This window comes from Semicossyphus pulcher, unplaced genomic scaffold (assembly GCF_022749685.1).
Source record: "Semicossyphus pulcher isolate SPU_LCO1_2020_fin unplaced genomic scaffold, fSemPul1.0.p SCAF_19, whole genome shotgun sequence".
Lineage (NCBI taxonomy): Eukaryota > Metazoa > Chordata > Actinopteri > Labriformes > Labridae > Semicossyphus > Semicossyphus pulcher.
This window is the reverse complement of record NW_027211692.1, coordinates 12546858-12565681: the sequence shown is the minus strand read 5'-3', so window position 1 is coordinate 12565681 and position 18824 is coordinate 12546858. Positions and strand designations below refer to the sequence as shown.

Here is an 18824-nt window from a genome sequence, read left to right as displayed (position 1 = left end):
TTTCAAGATCCCAGATTTGCTATGTGGTGTTTTGAATACACACAAATTAGTTTAGAATAGGCATCATGTAACCTGTAATATCAATGCCACAGCAGGCTTGTGGGCCCCATGTGTGTCTGGGGTTCCAATTCAGTTGGCCACTATGCGCAGTTTGTCATCCAATGTTGGGTTATAACTGATCGTTTCTCATTGGTTATAAGTGAATGATTAAAGCAAGGACAACGTGTTTTGATTTTCATATTTAGTCAATGTACGGGGTTCGTGTGCACCTGTAGTATGGCGGCTCTCTGGATGCCTTCATTGACTATCGGAAATAAGTAAACTCAAGACGAGTGCACGTAACGATAATGTATTAAATGGAAACTTGGAAATACTTTCTGCGGTGCCACCAAGATATGACTATATATGAACAATGTGCTTAAAAGCTGTTTGAAAAATTGATCGTAAAATTGTTAGGTTCGTTTTATTTTGGTATCTCTATACCCAGTTGAAAATGACATTAGATTTATGATTATTAAATTGCATTAGCACCCCAATTTGGATATTGTGAATCTTATAGAGTTTCTCGTAGATTTAAAAATATATTTCGGATTTTTTCCAGAGACATACATTAGTCTATATATTATCCAACAGTCTTTTTGTTTTACAGAGTTAAAGGGCTGTCTTGATTCTGTGGTTAGCATACTGTCTCATCAGGATCTCGGTACATTACGAGCTGCACTTGAAGGCAGCACCACTGTTTAGTCAGGCACCAGCAGTGAGTTGCAGGCAGGCAGTGTGGCAGCTGGGAATGTGAGCGTCTCCACACAGACCGCTATTTCAGGACTGGGAACAGAGAAGCAGGGCTGGCTAGGAAGAAAGGCTCTGCCTACTACTCCGCTCTGGCCAACAACACACTGGCTTAATTTGTCCACTCGGGCGACCTTCGTTTTCTGTCCGGGGAGTCGGTGATCTCAGACCGCATCAGATGGTCAACGCACAGTCGCTGGTGGCTCACCGAGGGGCTGCATGCTAGAGGGAACCTGCCGGAGCACCGTGTTTGTTCCCGGCTGCCTGTCTCTGTTGTTAACACCTTACCTCCTGCCTGGTGAGTCCGGTCAAAAATGCAGTGAAGTGACACCCGTGTAGTCAGTATAATATTGATGTGTCCCTGTGTGAAACGCTCGGTTAAATGTTACTGTTTCACCGCTACCAACCCAGCGACGCCACCGACGATGGACTGAAACCTGCGGCGGGGGCGAGCGACACACAACCTGCCGCGATTTCCTGCGTGTAAATAAATAAATGATAGAGGATACAATGACCCTGCTGTCTCTGTTAGGTAGGATCATGCGTTATTTTCTGCTCAGACCGGAGACCCTGTTCCTGCTGTGTATCAGCCTGGCTCTGTGGAGTTACTTCTTCCACACAGACGAAGTGAAGACCATCGTCAAGTCCAGCCGGGATGCGGTCAAGATGGTCAAGGGGAAAGTGGCGGAGATGATGCAGAACGAGCGCTTCGGCGGGCTGGACGTACTGGACGCCCAGTTCTCCAAGACCTGGGAGTTCAAAAGCAACAACGTGGCCGTGTACTCCATCCAAGGCCGGCGAGAGCATATGGAGGACCGGTTCGAGGTGCTCACCGACATCGTCAACAAGAGTCACCCGTCTATATTTGGGGTTTTTGACGGCCATGGAGGAGAGGTGAGTGCTGTGTGTGGAGACGAAAACGAGAGGCAAGGTGGCCCCTTATGACACACAGACTACATTACTTTCTCACTCTTTTCCCAAGGCTGCAGAAGCAACTTTAAAGCTTTCCAAGTGACCAAATAGGCTACTTCACACTCTAAGAAGTTAAACTAGCAAAAGTACCCCAGGGAGAAATTCAGTCAGGTTACCTGAAGCTCCTTAGAGGTAGTAGTTTTATACATACAATACAGAAAAGTCAAATTCCAGCAAATATAGGCTACAACTATATTGCATTCACTGCCAAAAGTTATACACAGGTCATACAGAAACCGAATTTCAGTTTTGGTTTTGTATTCATTCTCCATCTGTCAGACACTTTTCAAGACCCTGCAGACCAAGCTAAAGTATTGCACCAAGCAGGATAACTATTAGCCAGGACACTTCTAAAGTAGCATGCAACAACAACTCTAAACATTTGTTCATATATATATAAATAACCTCAGACTTATTCCTTGAATGTAATGGGACATTGCTTGTCAAAGGATGTTTAATTACAGTAGAGAAACATTGGAATAAAAACTCCTGAGAAGCAAGCTCCTGAGAAATGTAGTTAGACAACTAGTGCAATTACATGCATTTACCACGTCAGCACTGTACGTCTCTGGAAGGCAGCTTGTTTTCATTCAAATCTTGAAATAATTACACTTGTCACGGCCCCCGCCATCTCATGCAGACGCACAAGGTACCCTTTAGAATCTGCATAAGATGCACCAGGCTTACAACTAAGTCCTTAGTAATGCCATTTGCTGCTGCGTGATGTTGTAGATGAAAAACACGTGTGGGAACCTAGGGGCCCAAAACTGCGCTGTAGGCAACTACACTTTGTTAATATGGCAGTTAGATTAAATAGAAATTAATTATGAAATATGCACCGTTCAATCATCGACAAACTCCACCCTCTTTGAGACAGGGTGCGTATTCCCATACAGCTTTTAAATTGAATTAAGCCTAACTAGGTGACACACAGTGAAGAAGGGCCCCTGGAGGAAATTGGTAATCCACCCATGCGTATCGAGTATTTGTGGATAAGAGGAGCAGGAACCTATAATTCTTTGCTACAGCCCTGCACGCACATTCGCCCACTCTTATGCTGCTTGCTTCCAAATGGCAAGGCAACTGCATCTTGCCTATTTACAGCTTCAGATCAAGCCCAAAAATATCAGTATGTCACGTTTATTTTTGCACCCAAACAACATTGTTTGAATGCAGACAGCATATAGGCCTCATGGTCTAACATGATTATAGCAGGAAGCAGGAGGATGAACTGAAATCAGTGTGCTTTAACTAGCTGAGCTCAAAACTATGAGGGAAGCATGCAGTGGGTCATTAGATCACTGATTTGGTGGTCAGTGTCCACCCACAGTCAGCGAGGAAATCTCTCATCTCTTCATCTCCTCGGTGCCAACTGACATTGTCTTTGAACATGCGCGCATTAGCTTGGCAATGCATTCATGGCAGCAGCTTTACAAAGCAACCCTCAATGAGACCCTTAAAAAAAAATGATGTCAGTTAAAGGGACAAAGAGCATTTGAGATGACGCCACAGTTCAGTGGGAAGATGAAAACGCTGATTTATGAAGTCACGGCTTGCTTGAACACTGGCATTGTTTCTTAGCTCTGCAAACACGACCTCAGCTGACAGTATTGACGCGACACAGTGAAAACATGTACAGACTCAGGGTAGTCTCGGGGTATCCCGTTTTCCTCTGTATCTCTCCGTTCAGCTTCTACATTAAACATTACACACTTTTTTTGATCAGCCTGCTCCGGTCACTGAGGAGTTCCCTGCTGTTTTGAGCCTGACAGGCAGCGACTGGCTTCACTCTGAGTTGGACTGCGGTGGTCTGATTGAGGCTGAACGATAACATGCTAAAAATAGGCAGGCAAAGGCATAGAGGATAGCTGTTCTTTTAGGGGAAATTAAATTTTAGGCCGCTGTGCTGACTGCTGCAGCTTTTGACCAAAAGTGGTCGATGGATTGTTTTTCCCTGCGGCCTTTTTCCCCAACGCGTCTTCCCTCTGTGGACTAACCTGTCAGACCTGCCACACATACAGCACACTTTGTCAAAAGAATATAAGAAATAAATGGTGAATTGGAGATATACTGTATGTTTGCATATGTGACAGCAAAAAGGAGAAAACGAGTGGGAGCGAGTGAAAGTGAGTGAAGGCTCAGATTTGCCAATGTAGGCGAGAAGCTGTTTTATCACTGCATGTCCATGGGCAACAATTTGGACTGTTTTCATTCCCACGCCCTCTTTTGAAGTGTGTGAAACGCTTGCCAGACAGCAGCCTTCAGATACAACTTCCTCTGTTTAGCCAATGTAGATTTTTCTTCTTGCCACAGGGCATTGAATGCAGCAGAGGGAACGCTGCACGGCCGAAGGCCACACTAGGAATACTGGATGCCTCAGCTGGCTAGTTAGCAAGGTGTCAGCTGATTCCATTTCTACCCACACATACACACACACCCTGCTCATCCAAACCACACACACTCATTAAAACAATGTCGGACTTGTGTCAACATCTATCTAGCTCCCAAGAGTTTCATCTACATCAACAGGTCTTGGAAACTATTTACAAAGCCTGTAATGGAAAGAAATAGAAAACACATTTTCTCTGTGGCATGATTGTGCCAATCGATTAGATTGAACAAAACGGGAAAAAGAAATGCAATTACATCATTGATTTACAATTGTAAAATGTTATAAAATGTTTAAGATTGCCTGCCACAATTTCATCCATTTGCTTTTGTGCTTTCAGAAAGCATTGGCTCTCTTCCTCGTAACAACATCTTACATCGTTAAATAATTGTGAAAGCAAGTGCTGGCTGTTGTGAAAGAGCTCAGGCTGCAAATGGAGCTTTTGAAAGCAAGAAATCACAGCACCTGATGTAATCACTGTATTATTAGCACTCACCGGCAAAGCAATCAAACCCTTTAGAATGATGTAGGTAATAGGACGTTTGAAAACGCGCTTTATGCATAGACATTGTTAGATATTCTGGGAACTAATAATATAAGACTGATATCAATCTCATGTCTGCAAAAGATTTTTCAAATCTTAACAGATGTTGAAAATGTGAGAGACCTCACACATGACATATAACAGTTTTGCTCCAATAGTGTGTGGAGAGCAACGACTACGCCAAAACAGCACATCACACACACCAGCAGATTCCATTCACGAACAACCAGAGTCCGACTCTCAAAACTGGATATCTCGCAAAATCTCTCGTGGTCAAACAAGACTTTAGAGTAAACAGTTATTAGACTTTTTACCAAAAAATGTAGGAACTAAAAAGAACAAACTGTGGATGAAGCAATGGAGACGGCGTGAACATGAGCTGTTCTTTATGCTCCCTGTTTGCTTTTGTTGCCATGGCTGTGGTTGTTGTGCTTCCTTCTTGAATCTGCTTGCTTCCCTTTTGGTGATTGTTTCATTCCATGTGACAATCCACAGCCACGACGGCCTTCCGAGCAGGTCGGGGGAAGTAAAATCACTCTTAACATACCTTACACCACAGGAACATCTGCCAAGATAACCCGTAGAACCATCAAAAAAATCGGGACTTTGATTGTCGGAATCGGGCCCAAAATCGGCCTGATTATCTTGTAGTGTGTACCACGCTTTAGGGCGTTTTCACATTAGGTACGATTGCTTCGTACCGTGCCTGAGTACGGTTGCCCCCCCCCCTCTTCTCCCCCGCCGGTCAGCTTTCACATTAATTATTTCGTCCTGTACCCGAGTGTACTTGCCGTAGGACTCCGAACCAGAAGGTGCACTTCAAAAACAAGAAGAAGAACAAGAAGAAGAGTATCATCGACTACGTGATATTGTTTATGTTGTCGTTCCAGTGTCGAAAAGCGTGTGAATCCCAAGCCCATAAAATCGCGCCGACCTTCGCCATTGTTTTGATGTTTTGAAGAATATCGTTCTGAAAAGCAGTCCACTTCCGTGGTTTGGTACCTTAGCTTTCACAACTGATGCGTACCGTACCCGAGTACACATGAACCGTACTTGAGACCACCTTTTCAAGTGGACCCTAGTACGTTCATTAGTAGTGTTCACACTAATCAAACGGACTGGACTTTGTGGTCAAGTGTACTCTGATCCGGGCCCGAGTCCCTAATGTGAAAGCCCCCTTAGTTTAGCAGAAAGACCGGAGCAGGGAAACCACTTGCCTCAATCTGTCCAAAGGTTACTAAATCCACTCGTTCTGTGCCTTTTACGCAATCACTAAAAATAAATGTGACAACAGTTATTTCTGTTTCAGCGGAGCTGTAATGGCGTCACTATTTCTTCACAAACACCAGCTCAGTACTGTGCAACTTGGAAGTCGTGCGTGGGGCTGTTGTTTGCAGGAAATAATCACAGCACCTATAAACTCCGTGTGAAACCACGAGTAGCTAATTGTACCTTTCTGTTAGTGTACAGATTAAAGAAACAAGATGTAACATGTACAATAGCAGCAGGTTGTTGTGCTTTTAGTTTTGAAAGAGAGAGGCTAGCTATTTCCCACTTTTTACAGTCTTTATGCTAAGCTAAGCTAATCTCCACCTGTATATCTGATAAAACTGTAACTCTTATTAAGGTCGACGCTGTCACTTTCCGAACACTACTCAATCCAATCCGTTTACTACCAGATACATCAGTCAGTGCTAAATAACATGTAGTAACCTCCCTCCTTCTTTCCCTATCTCCCCACACCACACACCCTCTCTCACACACACAGCAACCCAAATTCAATTCCAAAGTGTTAAAAATCAGTGTTTAATGTGTATATATCCATCGGCAGTCTCGGTCACATTACAAGTTGGCTCAGGGAGGAGTTTATCTGTTAAATGGAGATGGATTCCCAGCTGACGTATGGGAATAACCTGCATGAAAGTGATAACCCTGGGCTCTCCATCTATATAACTGCAACATGAGCCATTTGTTCCTTACCGGCATGTGGAGAGTCAGCCTCCTCCTCCCTGCCTCACTGTCAGGTTGTGGCTGCAGGCGCTGCAGAATCACCTCAGCTGTAGAGTACAGAGAAGACACAGACTACAAGGCTGTTTAACTTGAGCGGGGGCTGCTTTTTCTCTGTTGGTTTTTCCTATCCTTTCAGCTGCTGTTCTGTTGGTTTTTATCACAGCTCTCTTTCATGTACTTTCAATCAGTGGTGTTTGTTTGTAAGTGGGCTTTGATACATATAACTGTGAAGGAGGTGATGGGAGAGTGCAGGCTTGTGAAGAAGAAGAAAGAGCTCCAGGAGGGAGGGCACTTTTAGAGGGATCCTCTCTGTATTTTAGCTTATCTGTACTTTCACTTTGCATCATATTCAAGCTGAATGGCCATTTCAGTTTCAACTTATTCATCCTCTAAATTGCAAAGCGGCAGGACTTCAGAGGGCAGTTAAAGCACTGGTGAAGCATAGTGCTCCTTCTTTACCTCACAATGAAGCACATTTACAGTCCAAAACGATGGTGTTTGAATATTAGAGTGCTTTAATGTGTTAATTTACATGTTTGTGTTTGACTACAGGAGCATTGGTTGGGTTACATAGTTAAGATACTTAGCAGTTTGAATTCCTTCTGAGTTTGCTCTCCCCAGAGAGATGAAAGAAAGAGCCGGTATGTGACTAATTGCACTGTTGGCATTACAGGATTAGAGAGAGAGAGGGCAAATGAAGAGAGCGTGTGTGTGTGTGTGTGTGTGTGTGTGTGAAGACCAAGGACGGCAACGTGTGTGTGAGTGTATGAATATGTATGTGTGTGTTTCCAGCTTGCGCAGGAAGGTGCACCGCTTCTCCTTCATGGATGTTGAGGATTTACACAGAGATCAGAGGGGCAGTGTGGTGTTATCTGGACTTCCAGGGAGAGGCGACTTCACTGTGAGAGACATAGATGCCCACGGCCTATCAGGAGCCGACACCTGCTACACAGTATGACACATGAGGTCTTCTGTCTGTGCCCCAGGCAAGTTTGTGAGACGTAATGGGAAAGAAATTAAATCACCAGAATTAAATATACAATTTAAGAATTATTAAAGCAGCTGAAATTACACTAGCCTCTTATACACTGCCAGTTCAAGGCGGGATTATTACGCCTCTGTTACGTTCTGTCTTCTATGTAAAACGCACGGAGGTGGAATGGACGGGTGAGTCGGCATCGGAGGTAGTAACAGAGGCGAAACTGCGTCAGTGTAAACGGGGAAGCTAGCACGCATAACAACACCATGTGTGTGTATTTGTTTACACCTTGCGCACGTTTTGCTCCCCAACGCCAAAACGCTGCTTGGTCCAATGGAAAATGGAAAAGGCTGCATGATGGCCGAGTTTCGTCACGGCGCTGAGGCGGAACTGCAGTGTAAAAAGGGCTACTGAAAGTAGATCGTGTGACTAGTTATATAACAAAGTGCAAATCTGCAGTCTCCCTCAGCTCTATAGGGCTTTAAAGTGTCTTTTGACTCGTTTTTTTGTTACAAGGCATTCAAGTTTGCTGTTGGGGTTTGTTTCTAGCCGAAGCTAGCAGCTGTTTTCCACAAAGAAAGCTCTAATAACTGACAGTACAGTAACTACCCAGCACCAAACAGCTTAAGACAAAGTTAGGTTGTATAGCCTACTTGCCAGACATTTTCTTCAGGAGTTGGTGGAGACCAAAACGGAACCAAAAATAGAGTTTTGATTTACATTCAACAGTACATTCAGCATGTCCAAACTAATGCTAATGTTGCTTTGTATCTGTTGGATGTGTAACTGTTTACTAACTACGTTTGCCATGTCTCAATAAAAGCCGTTGATATGCGAGTGCTAGGGGTGGGAATCGCAGGGTAACTCACGATACGAAATGCAATACGTGGCTCACGATAACGATAATATCATGATATAGAGATTCTGCGATAATTGATATTTTGCAAGACAATCATAAAGTACACTCCGTTCTCATTTCCCTCATTAAGTCATAAGCGCCATTGTGAGGAGTCGAAAATGGTTTTGTTGTTGTTTTGGGTTCCAGGTAACGACCGCAGGGTGACTCACGATACCATACGATACCATACGCGACATGTGGCCCACGATAACGATAATATCATGATACATCAATTCTGCGATAATCGTTATATTGCAAGACAATTATATAATGATACATCACGATATGTGTAACTTCTTCCTCGGCCAGTTAATTTCCGTTCACGTTACACTCATTCATGTCGTAAGCGCCACCATGAGGAGTCAAGTAGTGACCAGAGAGTCAAAATTGAGCTCTGTATATTAGTCAATACAAATATCGATATTTGGAGGCAGCCTATCAGTATCAATAACTGTATTGCATGAGTCAGGATGACGGTATGTTGCTGTACTGATATATTGTCCCACCTCAGTCAGTGCTGTTTGATTATAGCTTGTGTCCACTGCTCCCAAGTGGCCAATTAATCAGTTATTGGCCGTTTAAGGACAAAGTCTGTCTGCAGAGGTGGTTTCATGGCCCGGAACATTCCCCAGTATAAACTATGACATGATGACTATGACTGCTGGTGGTAGAGAGAATAGAGAGACAGTCCTTACACCGCCAGGCTCGGGCTAAAGCATCAACAACAGGGCTTTAGTCATACGCTGAAGTGTCCTTGAGTAGAACTGAATTCCTGGCAGCGCCCTCAGTTTACCCTGCACATTGACTCTTCAGGGTAAAAGAGAGGAATTAATCTGATGACGATCAGTGAAATTGCTGCCATCCTCCTGCACCCACTTGTGGCAAAAGCTGACGCTCCACATTTCAGCTCTGCCTTGATGTAAAGTGAAGTGGAAAGCACACGGGAGGTCGGGTTCTGCTGGAAAAAGTTGTGCGGCAGAGAAGAGCCCGGAGAGCCGGAGGGTTCTGCCGAAAAGCCTTCTGACCTTTTTGGTAATTTGTCCCCGGTGCTGAGGTTTGTTTTCCTTGCAGCGAGAGGACTGACGGGGAGCGACTGAGGAGTGGAGTCATGGAGTAAAACACACCAAAAAAATGCATGAATGGGGCTGTTGCCTGTCAAATGTTTAGCCCTTAAGTCAAACATCTGTAATCTCTCTTTTCCACCCTCATCCATTTCCATAAAATAGACTCTTCTTCAAAAATCCTCTCCCTTTTTAGACATATCTTTGCCCCAGTGTGTCTAAGAGTGTCTCTTAACCTAAGTTGGGAGCATATAGAAGGTTAGAAAAAAGCCCTTCTCTGGTTTGATAGGTGTTTGTGTCCGTTTGACAGGATTTTGTGTGTGTTTGCCAACAGCACGGAGCGCCAGATAAGAGCGCCTTCTCCAGCCTCAGTGTGCCGTCCTTCCCTGCTGGCAGTGACTGCTCAATAATTTAACACCCGCTCTGTCAAACACTTCTTCTCAAACTCCCTAACTTAAATATACGCACAGCTCCGAGCAGAAGGAAGCCACAAGGTCATTGTTCTCACACACACACACATAACATATTAGTGTGTGAGTTTTTTGTCTGCTTCATGGTGTTTATCCTCCCACCGTCGCACCCACTTCTCTCCCAGTTTGAGCTGACACGGCGCTGTAGGTCGCATTCGGTAATGGAGCTGTTGTGTGAAGTTGCCAATCCCCACCCCTTTGTGTCACCCACAATCACCCTGTTTTCTCTTTTCACCTATCCTCCCCTCCTCCCTCCTCTCTCTTAGGGGGGTTGGCAGTCACTGAATACGCCACAAAAACTCCATCTCCAAGGCCATGTCAACCTGCTGTCCCCCCATTATAGCATCTCCCCCGGCCCCGCTGTGCCCACACTTGCTGCTCGGCCTCTTGCCACGCTCAGTCGCTTGTTGTCTCTGCACTAACATACTACCCCATGTGATGTGTCCGCTATTTTAAATGCCAGGCATGCTGATTGAGTTGGAAGAGTAGGTTTGCAATGCAATTCTAGAGGTTGGGAAGGCAGCCTGGCTCTGAATGCATAATTCTTCGCCTACAGCGGTGCTATATTTGTCCAAAGCAGCGCTATTAGATTGCTCAGTCTTACAGGATGTTTGTTTGTTTTGGCGTGTTAGCTGATTAGCAGTCCCTAAATCTAATCACATGGCTGGAATTGACTGGTTTTATTTACGCTTTGTTTTGAAAGAGGGGCTCGTAGAAGGCAGTTATATAAAACGCTGAAATAAAAGGAATGCTTGTTTTTCCCTGTTGAGTGTCGTCTACGTTTTAAATCCGACTATAGGGGCCTAAGTCTGCATGCCAGCCAGCGCCAGCTCCACAATTGTTTGTTTGTCTGTTTGGATTGAGAAAATAGATGAGTCAGTTGGACTTTGCCTGCTCGCTGTCTTGGCAGTGAGGCACGGCGGCAGAAGAATGTTGGCTGAGAGAAGGTAGCGAGTCGCAGCTGTTCAGAGTTAGCGACATTGGTGTGATTGTGTGCGCAAAGAGGCCGGGCTGTGAATTTTGTAGCGCTCGCAGTTGTGGCTCTTCCTCCATTCACGCTGGCCAGATGGGCCTGTGGGCCGGGCAGGTGCATCCTGGTAAATGGAAACAGGCCTCCGGTTTGTGTTTGTCTACCGCTGCCGTATCACCACACCATGCCCTCATTTAATGATTCAAGTTTGTTTTCCCGTTTTGTTAATCCGAATGTGTCACTCCGCTGCAGACGTGTTTGTATGTACGTCGAGCGTTTACTTGTCGGTCTGCTGCACACATGTGCCGCACAGCCTTCCAAACATCACCCCATCCAGACAGGAGGAATGCAGATGAAATGAATGTTTGATATTTTCACATGGTTTCTATTCTCTGTGAGCTACAAACCTTCAAATACACTCTGCTGCGAGACAGGTTGTCTGTAATTTACACTGTAACAAAGGCTCACAGGATGAGAGCAAGGATCTGACTCCAAAGCATTAATTTGTGCTTGTGATTAAAACAGGGAGGAGGAGGACTCGTATGTGAGTGTGTGTGCGTTCTTCAGTCTGCAGGCCGAGTGTGTGTGAGATTGTTTGTATAGCCGGTCGTGCTGGATGCGTGCCACACACTGTTGATTATGGCCCTTTCAGATTTATGACCCTTTAAGAGTTTGCTTCACCCTGTTGTTTTCCTCTGTGGGTCCCTCTTTTTTTTCAAAGCACTTATTGAGAAGGGTGGTGCAGCAGGAGTAATCTAACACTGGTTAGGCTGTCGGTTAAACCATCTTGGCCCTAAGGAGAAAACAGATGATGTTTAACAGGGAAGACAAAACGGGGAAAGAAGCAGCTTGAGGGTCATTTGCAAACAGATTGAAGCCCACATGTTCATCAGAGTTACTGCAGTAAATAAACTTAATCTTCCAATGGGATTTAAAGTTGATGCCAATCAGGATTTGTACGACCTTTTGTTTGTATTAAGCCAACAGTGGCTAAGGGCCACAACTTGCAATCTTGAGCGTAAACCCTGCACTTATCCACGTCCCAGACTGAGATAGGCCGTCCACTGGCTGCCAGAGCTTAATATTTGAGGCCTCCGGAGGTAACGTTGGCCTCATTCAGGAGATCAGAAATGGGCTGTTCGCATGCTCTGACCCCAGTGACATAACTGCTCTCTCACACATCTTTCCGATTCACAACCAAGCTTGGTTTCGACATTGGGCATCTTCAAAAATGAAATTTACATTTATCTTATTAGATAATTTTGCTTTTTATTTGTTAATACCTGTATTTATGGAATTAAATACATAAATGGCTGAAAACAAGTGACCAAAAAGTTCTTAATCTGTAAGGGCCTGTGTCCACTAACGGCATTTTTTGCGCTGACAGCACCCACAGCCTCAATTTCAGAGCACTTTTTATCGGTGCTTACTGTTGCTAGGATACAAAAGTTGTATCGGAGCACTTCCGCTTCCCTAGGTAGTGACCGTGAAGTCTGTCTTAAAATGCTCTCTTTGCTTCATATTTGCTTTTATTCAAGGAAATTCAACAAAGAAAACATAAAAACAATGGAAAGGAATCATGTCCTGGCATCAGCAGCAGCTCTAGACCTGGAAATGTAACCCTCTAAAAAACGAGTCTGGGTGCATTAGATTAATGGCAGCGACTGCCAGGATTAGCTTCTCCTCCGCCATTGTTGTTGACAAAGTTGATATAAGAAGCCCCGCCCTTTCTTGATTTTGAATGGTCGGTGAGAACACTATACATTCTAACAAAATAACCTGCAGGCTTGTAAGCGAAGGTTTTTAATAGCAGATCATTTGCAGTCTAGTAAGACTAACACATTATGTCTGACACCAGGGCTACCGATCATTTTCAGTATTGATTCATCTGTCATTCATTGTCTTGATTAATTGATTTACTCTTGGTTGTAAAATGTCAGAAAAGGCATTAAAAAAATGTCAATTGCATCCAAAGTTTGAGATTGATTATTTAATTCAGCCTGCACTCCTCCCCCAACAAAAATATATATAAGACGAACACGAGTTTTTGATGTTTCGGCCTTTATCTATTTTCCATACTGTCATGACCAGCTATTGTAGTAACGTTGGTTATTACACGGCTGTGTTAAATACTTGATTCTGATTGGTTAATTAAGACATTCCGAGGTCTGCTCTTTCTCTATAGCAGACCGTTGCTATGAAGAACAGACCGTTGCTAGGGATGCAGCTCTAATCACACAATCTGGAGGACTTACTGTGATCATATCAGTCCGCCGAAAGAAGCCCCGTAAATCTGACGTCAGTCTGTTTACAGAGGGTAAAAAAGAAAAGAGGCTAAAACAGCAGAGAGAAAGCAATAAACTTCACATTATCCCTTACTTATTGGACCAACGTAAACTTAACTGTGGTGATGTGAGAGCGATGCCGCAGAGACTGGTGCCCATTAGCACAGCAGATACACATCATCCATCATATCAAGTGTGTTTTGTAAATGGATGTCAGTTAAAATAGCATTGCAGCTTGTGTGTGTGTGTGTGCGTGCGTGTGTGTGTTAGGGTCATAGGCTGGTGATGGCTCAGAGGTTAGCTGGGAAGTTTTAGAGGCAGATAAGCAGGGCTGGTAATTGATTAGTGTGGCGCAGAGGGAGCTTACGGTGATGTGAGCTAATGCTAACAGCTCAAGGCTCTTAGGCTCCCTGCTCTCTTCCTGAGCACGTCTCTAAACCGGGGCTAAAAGGAGCAGAAGAGACAGCGGGGCAGATTAGATTTACACTAATCCCACTGGGGAGATTGGGACTATACTTTCTCTCCATGGATTCACTTCCCCCCCCCTCACTACCTACCTATTTCTTCCCCCAATTAATTCCTCTTTCTCTTCCTGCTGAACTTTTGAATCCTTTTTCGCTCCCCTCTCCTTCTAGTGTTCACACATCCACTACCTGCATACATCCTGAGAAGTCTGTATGTTGCCCTCTTCCTGACTTGATTTAATAAGCTTATCCAGCAGCAGGAGCTGGCAGCTTTACTTACAGCTGCTCAGAGGAGGAGAGGATGCTTCATTGAGGGCGAGAGAGGAGGGGAAAATGATGGCGTGGATGATGAGTGCCCTCAATCGGGTCAGGAGAGAGAGAGAGGAGGACAGAGGGGGGGGGGGGAGATGCCGAGAGGAAAAAAGAGGAGGAGGATTGGTAAAGCAGCCAAGAAATAAAAGCGCTGCAGGCTTACAGAAGTATACGTGAAGATAGTGGAAGAGGGAGCTTAAAGCTGCTGTTTGGAGGTGGAGAAAAGGCTGGGAAGAAGTTATTTCTTTAGAGGATATGAGGATGAAGCCGAAGCAGAAAAGCAACATGTTTATTTGAGGCTTAAAGAGTCCGTATGAGGAAAAGGTTCACAGAACTGTACATCACATTATGTGAAGCGCTAGTGGAGGTTTTTCATCTGCAGATCATAAGCCTGTCAGACTCAAGGCCACGGCAACAACGGGGCCGCTCCCTCCCCCGAGAAGAAGGCCCGACATGCTTTCCCACCTCGTTCCTCTGTTTGTCATTGTCTCTCTCACTCTCGCTCTCCGCCTCTGTTGACCTTTCCCCACAGTAACCGTCTCTGTCCCCCCCCAACCTGCTTATCTCTTCTCTGCTTCTGATCCCGCTCTGATCTCTTTTGTCCTCGGAAATCAAAATGTGTCATTCACACTAAAAGTCTCCAGGTCAGTATCGTCAGGGGAGCGCAATCGGAGATGTGTGAGGGTTTTTGTGTGAGGAAATGGGAACAGTGAAGGTCAGAGATTCCTTTGGATCACACATCTGATTGGACTCAACTGGGTTTAACTGACTATTCTTAGTTTGATAAAATGTTTACAGGAAGCTTACCAAAGTAGATTTTTCCCTTTGTGCCAGAGGTGTTTGGATTCAGCAGTGCCTTTTTATACGCTTCCTGTTTTCCTCATTCCTTTTCTTCATGCCTTCTCTGACCTTTTGCTCCATTACCTTATGTATCACTCCCCACCTCCCTATATATCCATTTCCCCCTTTCTCCTTTTCTCCCTCTGTCTCCCCTCTGCCCCGCCCACCTCCTCACCCCTATCCGCAGAGTCACCTTATCTCTCTGCAGTCTGTCTGACTTATTTATCACCGCTCTGAAATATTAAAGAGTCTACTGCCTCCGGTCCTGGGGGGGGGGGGAGTCCACGACTTTTACTTACAGCACCACCGCACATGCAAACACACACACACACAAACTAAATCAGAATGTCTCCTGAAGATGGCACACGCTCTGCACAAGTCTCGACTAACTTCTGCCGCTTTGCAGCCCTGTAAGCCCGAGTGACTGTCAGTCTGCTTTCCACCTTTCCAGTTACACGACAGCTGTTATAATTGGTTTGTGTTACAAAACAAGGGAGTCCTGACTAGGCTGGAACTGATTAGGCGCTTTTTTTCAATAGTTTATTGACAGAAATTTGACTGGCAACTACAACTGAGTTATCAGTTTCATCTTTTTTTCAGCCAAAAGATTAACTAGCTTCTCCAGTTTGAGCTGCTGTCTGTTTTATATCAGAGTCAGCTGAACATGAACTGTTGGTCAGACAAAACAAGACATTTGAAGATGTTTTCTCAGACTGCTGGAAACTGTCACAAGAAAATTTGACCTTTTTTTTCTGACATTTTAAAGGCCAAACTGAATCATGTGTCAGATGTGGAGAAAATCAGTCATGAAAAGAATCCTCATATTTCACCCATTCACCCCGTTAGTCTGTGAGCCGGTCGCTGTTCGCTCCAGGAGAATGTGAGACTTTTTTGTGTTGATTGCGGGGAAAGCTCGATTCTTATCAGTCAGTATTAGTATCAGTATCAGTATTAGTATATCACGATACAGTGACTCTGCCATAATTTATATTTTGTAAGACAATCACAATGATACATCACGATATCTGAGTAACGGAAGAATACAAAACACCCCTAAAAAGGGGAAGTGCAGAGTATGTGTATTTATGCCTTCTCCTCCTCCTTCCTCATCTCCTCCTCCTTCTCCTCCTCCTTCTCCTTCTTCTTCTCCTTCTCCTTCTCCTTCTCCTTCTTCTTCTCCTTCTCCTTCTCCTTCTTCTTCTTCTTCTTCTTCTTCTCCTTCTCCTTCTTCTTCTCCTCCTTCTCCTTCTCCTTCTCCTTCTTCTTCTTCTTCTCCTTCTTCTTCTCCTTCTTCTTCTCCTTCTCCTTCTCCTTCTTCTTCTCCTTCTCCTTCTCCTTCTTCTTCTCCTTCTCCTTCTCCTTCTCTTTTTCCTGCTTCTTCTTCTTCTTCTTCTTCTTCTTCTCCTTCGACTCCTCCTCCTCTCCTGCTGTCAACTTCTTCTTCAGCCAGTTGACGTCGTCCACGTTGTCCTTATTCATGTCTTAAGCGCCACCGTGAGGAGTCATGAAGTAGTGACGCAGTGAGTCAAGATCACAGGGAAACCTGTCATATATTTGTAAATTTAAATATCCATATTTAGCACTAGCAAATCGATAATCGATGTTTTGCACGAGTCAGGGTGACGGTATATATTGTAGTACCTAGTCAGTATAGCCTTCCACAGGCATAGTCATGGTTTGAAAAATGAAAGTGTATTAAAGTATAATAATAAAGTCTTAAAAAGCAGTCTCTGTCACTGTCAAGTTAAAATAAGTCTGCATTATTGATATCGCCAAAATACAAATCACAAATTTGCTTTACAACCTGTACAAAACGATCAGTGATCCCTTGTTTCACATAAAAGAAAACTTTCGAGGAGAACAACATCACAAAGTCGGTGACCTGCAACAGCTGAATTTAAAAACCAAAGATTTGTAAAAGAAAAGGCATTTTCTATTCTTAGCATGCAGTCCCTTGGGGGGGGCGGTGGTGTCTAAGCCTGGAAGCAGCAAACAGGCCAAAGTTGACTGACTCGTCTCCATTATGGTCCTGCACCTGCTGTGGAAACTGGGCTGCCTTGGAGACCCGTGGCCCGACGCCTGCTGGCTCCGCCACAGCGCCTGCAGCCCTCCCTCACCGAGCGGGCACCACAACAAATGTACAATCTGTCATGAGCCTGCAAACCAAAAGTGAGCAATAATGTTCAGAATCCAAAATGATTCCCTACGTGGGCACGCTCAGTCAGCATATACGAGTCCATTCAATTCATTAGCTGGAATCCATTGAAAGCAGAGTTGTTGGACGCTTTCCACAAAGTACTTTTTGAACGCCCACGGTGTCGTTCTGAGCTGTAATGGGCAACGTTGGGGATTGTTTTGGAAATTGGGCTCTGGGTTTGGTCTCTGGCTACACATCCTGTCCTCATTTTGTTGTATGGGAACTTGGCCGTGCCCAAGATTAGAGCCCTCATGGAGCAGCATGTGTCACCTCATCATTAAGCAGCTTAACAGTTAAATCAACCTGACCTGTGGGAATAAGTTAAGTTTAGGGTATGAAGGAAAATTACCATCAGATGGGTCACAGAGCCAGCGAGAAATGCTGCTTCTAGATTGAGGCTCAGTCAGTTCCTTGTTTTTGCAGATTGACGACTAACGTTAGAAGACACGCTGATCCTGGATCAGATTTTACTGTCTCAGAGACATCCGTTCCTCTGAGCCACTCTGCCAGAGTGTGGGAGGACATGTCTTGCTCTCCCACGAGCCTGTCGCACAGACTGATGTGAGGCAGGAGCTACCTCCTGCTTCTGTCCTTGAATGTGGCATGACTCACATGCTGAAAGTAGCTGTGGCTTACTCATATCCCTCAGTCCTATTCCACTGCATTGTTCCTGTATTCATGGCTTCATCATGCAAAGCCTTGTCCCCACACGCACTTAACAACTCCACTGAATCGAATCAATGCTCTGATTGATAAAGGTCTTACTCCCCACAAAGTGACGCATCCACTCACAAAGGCAAACACACAAAGGCCTTTTATTTTCCCCCTGGAAGCTTTGGACGGAGTAGATGAGTATTGATTATTATGAATGTCTGTGTGTTTATTAGCTAGTGCAGTTTGCTCTGTGTCACACACACAAACAGGCGTTGCATTGATCGCCGTGTTTTTCCCCTCGCTCCGATGAATTGGAAAGATGCTAAGGGGCCCGCGTCTGGACGAGTAGAGGTCAGCGTTTGTGTTGCATCTTCATACCTGCACACATCCGTGAGGGCCTTGGCGAAGCGTTTCTGCGTGCGGCTTTTCTTCAGTCGTGCTTTTTTTTTTTTCCTTCGCCGCTAATCAGACCGAGAGAAGAGGCAGGCGGTTTGTAATTAACGTGATAAATGCAACATCTGTCTCCGGAGTGACAGCGAGAGAAAGAGGCCGAGGTTAAGAAGTAGGAAGAGGATATAGATGGAAGCACAAGAATAAGCATCTGAAGGGGGGAGGGAGTAATCCAGATGACACCAGTGGAAAGAGTGCAGCGTTATTAAAAAAAAAAAGTCAATTTATTCACACATGCATCTCGTGCAAAAACAGATCAGCAGAAATCCAGGCGTCACTCTGTTCCTTATTTATGGGTGCCCCAATTACAGGCCTGCTGCTTCTCCACACGCTGTATATGTATATGGAAATTATGTGTGCATGTGAAATATGGAGCAGTTACTGTGCTCCATATGCCCGCTGTCGGCCTTTTATTTTTTTTACGTAAGCCGTGTCGCTTAATTGAAAGAGTTGTTGTGCCAGAGAAGCCAGCTGTATGGAGATGAGAGCCACCGTGAATGGATGGACACAGGAAGGGATGAATGGAGCGCAGGAAGCTGC

At 44.8% G+C, this 18824-nt stretch overlaps 1 protein-coding gene across 1 annotated transcript in view; it reads left to right on the top strand.

Moving 5' to 3' along the window:
- The first annotated feature begins 773 nt into the window (after positions 1-773).
- The window catches only part of ppm1lb (protein phosphatase, Mg2+/Mn2+ dependent, 1Lb), a 50705-nt gene continuing 32654 nt past the window's right edge, over positions 774-18824 (top strand). The window contains exon 1 of the mRNA XM_069668238.1: positions 774-1683. Coding sequence (XP_069524339.1) covers positions 1285-1683 — 399 coding nt within the window. The 5' untranslated portion in view covers positions 774-1284. The remainder of the gene's footprint in view (positions 1684-18824) is intronic.